A 9,170-nucleotide genomic window follows, 5' to 3' on the forward strand; every position below is an offset into this window, starting at 1 on the left:
TCTGTATCTCCGTGAGTGTCTGTCTGTCTCTGTTTCTGTCTCTGTACCTGTCTGTCTCTGTCTCTCTCTGTGAATGTCTCTGTCTATCTTCTCTCTCTCTCTCTGTTCTGTTCTGAGACGGGTCTCACTGTGTAGCCCTGGCTGTCGTGAAACTCTGCGTCCCCACTGCTCTGTCCCCCGCCACACACCTGACCGGAAAAGGACGGTCTTTAGGACATCCTGCCCCCTCCCACAGCCCCTTAGTCCTTTGTTACCTAACCTCCCGCCAAGCAGAGGGCTGCCCAGGAGAGCAGGAGAGCCAGGATTTGAACCCAGCGAGCGAGGTGACAGGACCTCAGGGCCGCTGAGTCAGGCCTCCCGGGAAGCGGAGTTTTGTGGGCTGTGGTGGAGGAAGGGGAGAGGCCCACGCAACCCACGTTGACTCACTCTTTAGCAAACCGTGGGAGGAGCCCTGGGGCCACAAAACTGTCTCCTCCCGGGATCAGGCACTTAGAGCAAAGGCGAACCCGACCAGGGCAGACGCAGGCATGGGCCTCCCGGGGAGGCTGCGGCTGCTGCTGCCGCTGCTGCTGCTGGCCTGCACCCCAGGTGAGGACGGGGAGGGGCAGGGGAGAGGCGGCGGGGAGGCCGGCTGGCCTGCACCCCAGGTGAGGACGGGGAGGGGCAGGGGAGAGGCGGCGGGGAGGCCGGTTGGCCTGCGCCCCAGGTGAGGACGGGGAGGGGCAGGGGAGAGGCGGCGGGGAGGCCGGTTGGCCTGCGCCCCAGGTGAGGACGGGGAGGGGCAGGGGAGAGGCGGCGGGGAGGCCGGCTGGCCTGGTCCCCAGGTGAGGACGGGGAGGGGCAGGGAGGAGGTAGGCGAGGAGGCCGGCTGGCCTGCGCCCCAGGTGAGGACGGGGAGAGGCAGGGGGCTGCCGCCGCCCTCCACGCTCCTCCTGCCGTCCGGCTGGAGTTCCTCAGCCCCGTGGCCCAGAGGGGGCCCGGCGCCCCCCGCACACCGGCGGATGGGAGGGGCGGACAGGTTACGCGGCTGCTCCGCAGGGCCGCAGGGCCGGCGGCGGGACGCCTGCGCGTGGGACCTCGCGCCCCCCACGGTGTTCGGGTCTCCGCGGGGCGCGGCCCACAGAGGTCAGCGCGAACCCGGGGCCTGTCCCTCGCGTACGCTCGGCGTCGGCTTTCCGCTTCCCCAGGAAGCGTGGAGAAGCGCAGTTGAGAAAGCGGAGGAAGTGGGGAAGGAATTGAGTCAGGGTTTGGCGCGGGGAGAGCTGCGACAGCGCTCCGGGTCCGCGGGGGGCGGGGATGAGTAAGGGGTGGAAGGAGACCTGCGCGGCGGCCCGGGGGGCAGCGGGGGGCTGGGGAGAAGGGGGAGGGGGACGGGGGGCTGGAGAAGAGGAGGAGGGGGACGGGGGCAGCCGGGGGCTGGAGAAGAGGAGGAGGGGGACAGGGGGTAGCAGGGGCCTGGGGAGGAGGGGACGGGGGCGGCAGGGGGCTGGAGGGGAGGAGGAGGAAGGGGACAGGGGGGCAGCAGGGGGCTGGGGAGGAGGAGGAGGGGGACAGGGAGTAGTAGGAAGCTGGGGAGGAGGGGAAGGGGGACAGGGGCAGCAGGGGGCTGGAGGGGAGGAGGAGGGAGACAGGGGGCAGCAGGGGGCTGGGGAGGAGGGGGAGGGGGACGGGGTGCTGGAGAAGAGGAGGAGGGGGACGGGGGCAGCAGGGGGCTGGAGAAGAGGAGGAGGGGGACAGGGGCAGCAGGGGGCTTGAGAAGAGGAGGAGGGGGACAGGGGCAGCAGGGGGCTGGAGAAGAGGAGGAGGGGGACGGGGGCAGCAAGGGGCTGGGGAGGAGGAGGAGGGGGGCAGGGGGCAACTGGGGGCTGGAGGGAGGAGGAGGGAGATGGGGGCAGCAGGGGGCTGGAGAGGAGGGGCACAGAGGGGAGGAGGAGGGGGCAGCAGGGGGCAAGAGGGGGAGGGGGACAGTGGGGCAGTAGGGGGCTGGGGAGGAAGAGGGGAGGAGGAGGGGGCAGGAGGAGAGGAGGAGGGAGCGCAGAGGGAGGGTGGGCGCAGAGGGCAGGGGTAGGAGCTGGAGGGGAGCACGGAGGGGAGGAGGGGGCGCAGAGGGGAGGGTGGGGGCGCCTCTGGCTGAGGAACAGAACCCGGGGAGGACGGGAGCCGGCAGTCGGGGTTCCACGTGTGGTCAGGACTGGCCGTGATCCCTTAGCCTTTCTCTTCCCAGAGGACAGGGCGGGGCTCGGCTGGCTCTAAAGTCCTCGTTAGAAGGCAGTCAGGGACCGCGGCGCGCGCCTGGGAGCCCAGCACTCCGGAGCAGAGGCGGGTGGAGCTCTGTGGGTTCGAGGCCAGCCTGGTCGGCAAAGCGAGTCCAGGGCATCCAGGGCCACACAGGGAAGCTCCGTCTCAGAAAACCAAGAAGAAGAAGAAACAGGGTGTCCGGGGCGGGTCAGGCTAGGGGAGGGCTTGGAGAAGGCTTTGGTTCACGCAGTTCCCGGTGTGGGGGGACCCCAGCCGCCTGGTCACCGCCGCTGTTACGAACGTCTGCCGGCCACCGGGTCCCCGCCAGAGCACAGGGCCCTACCGAGGCAGGGGGATGTCTGCGTTTGAGGCCAGCTCGGCTTACGTAGTGAGGCCGTTCCAAAAGTATTTAATAAAATGCTTCAATAAAGGAGGGAAGGGGCGGGGCTGTGGGCGGGGCTACAGTCCCAAGGGAAGCTCGGGGGCGGGGCTGTGGGACATGCTGGCAATCACGAGCTTGGCTTTGGAGCTGGGATTTTCCTGGAGTGCTGGTGAGCCAGGTTGGGGCTCCAGAGGGGAGCTCAGGCCCTGGAGGGAGCGTAGAGAATCCGCGGACGGGCGTGGGACGGGCGGGTGGAGCTCCACGCCGCCTGGGGTCACCAATGGTCCTTTCGGGTGGGCGGGGCTGAAGCGAATGGCGGGCGCTGCACGTCTGTCATCCGGGCGCACAGGAGGCCGAGGCAGGAGGATGGCCGTGAGCTTGAGGTCAGCTACATCGCTAGACCCTGTGGGTGGGGTCGGGGGACGCGATCCGGAGTCTGAGGGCACCGGACCTGCAGACACGGTTCCTCCTGAGTGGGGCGCAGCCTCGCTCTGCCTCGCTGACCTCTCCCTCTCCTCTCGCAGCCGCCCAGGGCCTGCGGTGTGTGCAGTGCGAGAGCAACCAGAACTGCCAGGCGGAGGAGTGTGCGCCGGGGCAGGAGCTCTGCAGGACCACGGAGCTGCGGGAATGGCAAGGTGAGGTTGGTCCGCACGGCCTCACACCCCCAACAGCTGAGAAAGACAGCAGGCCGGAACAGGGCGGAGTGAGGCCCAGAGGCCCGAGCTGCGTTCTGGTGTCCACAGGGGTTGGCACAGACGGCCTGGAAGGCAGGGAGGAGCCCAGAGACGCGGGTGCTGTGCACAGACAGGCACGCAGGCAAAACACTCATACACTGGACACAGAAAGGACCTTTAAAAATGTGGGCCAGACGCTGGAGCCAGGGAAAGATGGGCCACTCGGCACTGGCAATCTTGTTTGCTTTGTTTTGGGGTTGGCGGCGTGGGCTTCTTGTTTGGTCTTGGGTTCTTTTTTAAGACGAAGTGTCCTGCAGCCCAAGCTAGCTCTTAGGCTTGCAGTGATGACTTTGAACATCTCACCCACCTGTCGCACCTTCTGAGGGTTGGGGCTAGGGGCGTGCACCACCACACCTGACTTAATGTGTTTTTAAAACAGTCTTCAAAACTGTCTGGAGCTGGGTGACACACACCTTTGATCCCAGCACGTGGGACGGAGGCAGGGCACAGGGATCTCTGTGAGTAAGGCCAGCCAGGACTACACAGAGAAACCCTGTCTCAGAGAACCAAAAATCCAACCAGCCAAAAACAATCTATGTGAGACAGGGCTTGAGAGAGCTGAGCAGGCTGCCAGGCCGGGTTCGTGGCTCATAGCCATCTATACTGAGATCTGGTGCCCTCTTCTGGCCTGCAGGTGCACATGCAGGCAGAACACTGTTCATGAAATAAAATAAATCTTAAAATGAAATGCACCTCCCCGCTGGTTTCATTCCCCTGGGGAGAGAGTTGTAGACGGATCCCTAAAATCCGAATCTGAGTACGGGGGAGGGGAAGACAGTTCTGGGAAAGGGCAGAGGGGCAAGGGGACGGGCGACCTGAGACTGGGGTTGCCAGGCACTAGGGAGGCTCCGGGGACTGAGGCTGCGCTCCCACAGACGACGAGGAGCTGACAGTGGTGACCAGAGGCTGCGCCCACAGGGAGAAGACCAACCGTACCATGAGCTACCGCGTGGGCTCCAAGATCGTCAGCCTGGCGGAGACGGTGTGCCCCGGGGACCTCTGCAACAGGCCCAGACCCCGTGAGTACCGGGGCGCCGAGCCTGTCCCCACCAGGCCAGCTGAAAAGGGGCAGCCCCTGCGCAGCTCCCTGAGTGCGGGGATGGGAGCTTTGAGCCGCCACACCCAGCCCTCTCCTGATGGGAAAGATGGTATAGGCTGCGGACACAGACACCCGTGTCTGGCCGTGGTGCTGGCCTGTTATCCTCACCACGCATGAGGTCAGCCCTGGGCGACGCTGACTCAGTACAAACTAAGGAGACCAGAGGGAAGGTTCTCGGGTGAGGGGGTTGTTGTTCAAGCCCAGGGGCCTGGGTTCAATCCCTGAATCCCAAGTAAAGGTGGAAGGAGAGGACTGTCCTCTGATCACACACACCAACAATAAAAAGTCTTTAAAACTTAAATCTAAAAAGTATGCCCAGGGTGTGGCTCAGCAGGACAGTGCTGGCCTAGAATCCCCCAGTGAGGGGCTGGGGTGTGGCTCAGTGGTAGAGCCCCTGCCTAGAATCCCCCAGTGAGGGCTGGGGTGTGGCTCAGTGTTGGTGATGGAGGTCAGAGCTTTTCGTGTGCTGGGCAGGCACTCTGCCTGCTGTACCCTTACTGTTTATGCCCCCTGCGCACACACACTTTTGTTCTTCATAAATGGTTCTGCCCTCGGTTGGGGACAGGTTGGAGGGAAACTGGAGCCGGAGTGAGAGTGCTCACAGGGAGGTGAGGTTGTGTGCGCTGGGCTGGTGGAGTCCCTTGGGCAGGTGAGGGCAGATGAGGTCTGTGAAGAGCAGAGCACTCAGCAAGGTCCACGGAGAGAGGAGCCAGGCACAGGCACTCACTGAAACTGAGTAGGGGATGTGGTGACGGGGCGGGCCCCAAGTCTGGAGGCTGTTTTAGCACGCACGCTCGCAGAGCTGGATAACACAGGCGCGAGCTGTGGGAGCGTGCCCATGTGTGTGCAAAGAGGCCACGGAAGAGCGTGGCTGTCCCAGGTCACTCCCCGAGAGGGTCTCCTGACTCCGCCTCCTCACGGCCGGGTCACAGGCCTCTGGGGCTCTGTGGAGCCAGCCTGGCCTGGCGACACACGCGTGGGATCTCAGCCCTGGGGTGGGGGGGTGCAGCAGAAATCCCTTGTGAGACTGGGGACACACTTGTGGGTGAGCATTTGGAAATAAAAAGGGACCAAGCAGACCCCAGGTCACGTGCCTGGAGCGAAGTGTTCACACGAGAAGCACACGCCCTTGCACACCCATGCCCGGAGTGCTGCCTGGACAGCTTGGCTGGCCCGGACATTCTGCCGTCCCTCTCTCTGAGACCCAGCCTCCGTGTGAACCCAGGCTAGCCCGGTTGTGCTCTCCAGCCCCAGCCAGGGGTCCAGGTGTGCACGGCCACGCCTGAGCAGGCTGCTCGTGCGGTGCTGTGGACGTGAGTGGGAAGAGGCAGGCCGTGCGCCTTTCAGGCATTTTCTTTGAGGGAGTCGGGTGAGTTGGCTCTGGAGGGGATGACTCACCGCCGGCCTCAGCTCACACCGGCTCCAGCCGCCCGGGGCAGGAGGAGCTGAGCCGAGGCTGCCAACCCCCGGGCACCCGGTGACACAGGGCGTCCAGAGACGGGCATCCCGTCCAGCTGGCCTCGTCACAAGCTTCGAGCAAAGTGCTCACGGAGCAGCCAAGTGAGGCCCGGACCTCCCGGTCATTCACCAGTGGTGATAGTTGGGACTCCATATACTCGGTCCCAGAGGCAAAGGCAAGAATGTGTGGCTCTGCCAGGCAGGTGGAGGTGCCGCCGTGAGGCCGTGTGTCCGAAGGGAAGGGGCTGGCGTGCCACTGGATAGTGGAGCCCCAGTTAGACTCCCCCAGTGAGGGGCTGGGTGTGGCTCAGTGGTAGAGCCCCTGCCTAGATTCCCCAGTGAGGGGCTGGGGTGTGCTCAGTGGTAGAGCCCCTGCCTAGACTCCCCCAGTGAGGGGCTGGGGTGTGGCTCAGTGGTAGAGCCCCTGCCTGGAAACCCCCAGTGAGGGGCTGGGGTGGCTCAGTGGAGAGCCCCTGCCTAGACTCCCTCTCTTTCCAGGAGTCCGAGGCCCGGCGTTTCCCCGGGGCCGGTACCTTGAGTGTGTGTCTTGCACGTCGCTGGACCAGAGCTGCGAGCGCGGCCGGGAGCAGAGCCTGCGGTGCCGCGACCCAGGAGAGCAGTGCATCGAGGTGGTGACCCTGCAGAGCGGAGACAGTAAGGCCCGCCCTGGGCTGGGTGAGAGACCGGGATCTAAGCCGGAGGCATCAACTGCATGCGTGCACGCACATGCACACACACACACACACACACACACACGTGCACACACTTCTGTTTATCCTGTCTGCTCCTTTATCTACGACAAAAGGAGAAGGAACCCGATTGGCTGGGGTGGCGTCACCACGGGTTACTTTCTGGGGTGACGCACCGTGGGTACGGCTGGGTGTGAGTGACGGGTGTATCCGGGGCGCCACGGCCCCTCACCCCCGTGCCCTGTCCTCGCAGGGAGAGCGAACGACCAGAACTACACTAGAGGCTGCGGCCGCCTCCCCGGGTGCCCGGGCGTCTCGGGGTTCCACGGCGGCCGCGCCTTGCACCTCCTCAAGTGCTGTAACCGCACCCAGTGCAACGGCGGCCCGGGTGAGGCTGCGTGGGGCGTGGGCGGCGGCCGGGGTGAGGCTGCGTGGCGGCGTGGTTATGAGCGTGGGCGGGCGTGGATGGTGTGGGCGGGTGTGAGCGGACACAGCAGGGGTGGTTGTGAGTGTGGACACTGAGCGGGCGTGACATGGACGCCGTGGGGTGGTGGCTCTGTGGAGGAAGCGCTGAGCCCCCTGTGTCCCCCGTGTGAAGCTCTAGGTCTTCAGGACCTGCCACCCAACGGCATCCGGTGCTACGGCTGTGACGGCCACGAGTGCTCCTCCTCCGACCCGGCCCTCATCGACTGCCGTGGACCCATGACCCGGTGCCTGGAAGCCACGGGCGTGGACGGTGAGGCCGGGGGCGTGGACGGTGAGGCCGGGGGCGTGGAAGGGGCGCATTGGGGCACGGGGCGCTAGCCAGACCGCCTGACCCGGCCCTGACTCGTGCACTGCCCGGGTGGGTGCTTCCCGGGGCACAGCGGCCTTCCTGATGGGTGTGTGGTGAAGGAGCGCAGGGGCGCGGCGTGGCCGGCCGAACGGGGTGTCGGTGCTCCCTCGTGAACACCCCCGCTGAGGGTGTGCGGGTGCCCCCCATCCTCACGCCGGCCCCGTGGTCCGTCCCGCAGCGCAGGAAAACCGGAGCCTCACCGTGCGGGGCTGCGCCACGGCGTCCTGGTGCCAGGGCTCGCACGCGGCCGACGCCTTCCTCCTGAGCCGCCTGCGCGTGTCCTGCTGCGAGGGCAGCGGCTGCAACCGGCCCTCGGGCGGCGGGGCGGGCCCGGCGCGCCTCGGCCTCAGCGCCTGCCTGCTGGCGGTCCTCCTCGCCCTCGCTGCCTGAGCCGGGCCTGCGTCCTCGAGGGCCTAAGCGCGCCCTGGCGGCGCCCTCCTCCTCCCTCCGTCCTCCTCGCCCCCTTCCGTCCCCTGCGTCCTCGCGGGCGTGAGCGTGCCCTGGCGGGCGTGAGCGTGCCCTGGCGGCGCCCTCCTCGTCCCCCTCCGTCCTCCTCGCCCGGGGTGCCTGAGCCGGGCCTGCGTCCTCGTGGCGCCCTCCTCTGTCCCCTGCGTGTTCGTGGGCGGGAGCGTGTCCTGGCGGCGCCCACCTCGCCCTCCCTCCGTCCTCCTCGCCCCCCTCCGTCCCCTGCGTCCTCGCGGGCGTGAGCGTGCCCTGGTCGCGTCCTGTACCGAGAACCAGAAGGGACGTGGCTGCGGGCAGCGTCGTCCTGGCTGAGTTAACGCTGCTGCTGTTGTGTTCGTCACGTTATTTATTTTAAGTGTAAATAAATAAATGGAAGATTTTTGTACCAGTGAACCAGGCTGGGGCCCCCTCTGTCACACCTAACGTTGGCGAAAGGAAAGAAAGGGCTGTGATTTTTGTTTGACTCTTGTTTTAAAGCAGGGTCTCTCCTCAGCCCTGGCTGTCCTGCACTCACCGTAGATCAGGCTGGCCTCGAACTCACAGAGCTCCGCCTGAGCACCTGGATTACAGGCGACTGTGCCTCGTCTTTTCGCCTCCCCCCACTCCTCCTTCCTCTTCTCCCTGTCTTCTTCCCACGGGGTCACACCCACGGCCAGCGCGTGGAGAAAACCAGAACCGTGTCACAGGCACTGTGTCATCTGGCTATTGATAGGGAGGACTACGGCGAGGTCACTGTTCTCTAAGAAGTGGGTGTGAGTGTGTGGACCGGGAACCAAGGTGCCAAGCCCGCGCGACCCCACAGTCCGCTCGGGGTCACCCGCGCGTAAGAAGGCCGAGCCCGCTCTCCGCGGAGTGGGGCCATGCTCCTCTCTGACGCAATCACTGCCCCTGGCCCAGTGTGTCGCTTATGGGTCAAAACACTGACAAGGTAACGATGGGGCTTGAGGTGGAGCTGGTGATGGAGGGAGGAGCCAGGAGGACCCCAGTGACACACCTCCTCCGTGAGGCCACGCCTCCCTGTCCTTCCCAAAAACTTCCTCCGGCTGGAGAGAAACGGGCGCCCCTGGGAACCGTCCTGCTGTTAAGTGTTGGCATCTGGCATCTACTACACGCTAGGCGTGGGGCAAATGCCTGCCAGTCCAGCTCCAAGGGAACCCAGTGCCGGGCGCCCAGGGCTCTCCCTTGAGCCTCCCTCCGTGGAGGACGGGGGCCGAGACCCGGGGTGCCCGAGGCTGGGCAAGGCGGCATCAGTGGACCACTAGCGATGGGA

The 9,170-nt window shown here is 65.7% G+C and overlaps 1 protein-coding gene across 7 annotated transcripts; it reads left to right on the forward strand.

Moving 5' to 3' along the window:
- The first annotated feature begins 454 nt into the window (after positions 1-454).
- Plaur (plasminogen activator, urokinase receptor) lies at positions 455-8,293 on the forward strand. Of its 7 annotated transcripts, none has more exons than XM_060366379.1 (7): positions 455-588; positions 3,145-3,255; positions 4,230-4,373; positions 6,410-6,565; positions 6,854-6,988; positions 7,199-7,357; positions 7,614-8,293. In XM_060366379.1, the coding sequence occupies exons 1-7, from the start codon at positions 528-530 to the stop codon at positions 7,823-7,825; spliced, it is 978 nt and encodes a 325-aa protein (XP_060222362.1). In that variant the 5' UTR covers positions 455-527; the 3' UTR covers positions 7,826-8,293. The 7 variants fall into 7 exon arrangements, with proteins under 7 accessions (XP_060222362.1, XP_060222363.1, XP_060222360.1 ...); XM_060366380.1 differs by having other exon boundaries at positions 7,199-7,336; XM_060366377.1 differs by lacking the exon at positions 455-588 and adding an exon at positions 994-1,125.
- The last annotated feature ends 877 nt before the right edge of the window (positions 8,294-9,170 follow it).

The sequence above is a fragment of the Meriones unguiculatus genome, chromosome 14 (genome assembly GCF_030254825.1).
Source record: "Meriones unguiculatus strain TT.TT164.6M chromosome 14, Bangor_MerUng_6.1, whole genome shotgun sequence".
In the NCBI taxonomy this organism is placed as follows: Eukaryota; Metazoa; Chordata; class Mammalia; order Rodentia; family Muridae; genus Meriones; species Meriones unguiculatus.

Bases quoted from the DNA above. Each gene is read 5' to 3' on its own strand.
- Plaur (XM_021629248.2), top strand. From the start codon at position 2,594: ATGTCTGCGTTTGAGGCCAGCTCGGCTTACGTAGTGAGGCCGTTCCAA. The intron at 4,374-6,409 runs GTGAGTACCGGG...CTCTCTTTCCAG, and splicing joins CTGCAACAGGCCCAGACCCC to GAGTCCGAGGCCCGGCGTTT. The intron at 6,989-7,198 runs GTGAGGCTGCGT...CCCCGTGTGAAG, and splicing joins CCAGTGCAACGGCGGCCCGG to CTCTAGGTCTTCAGGACCTG.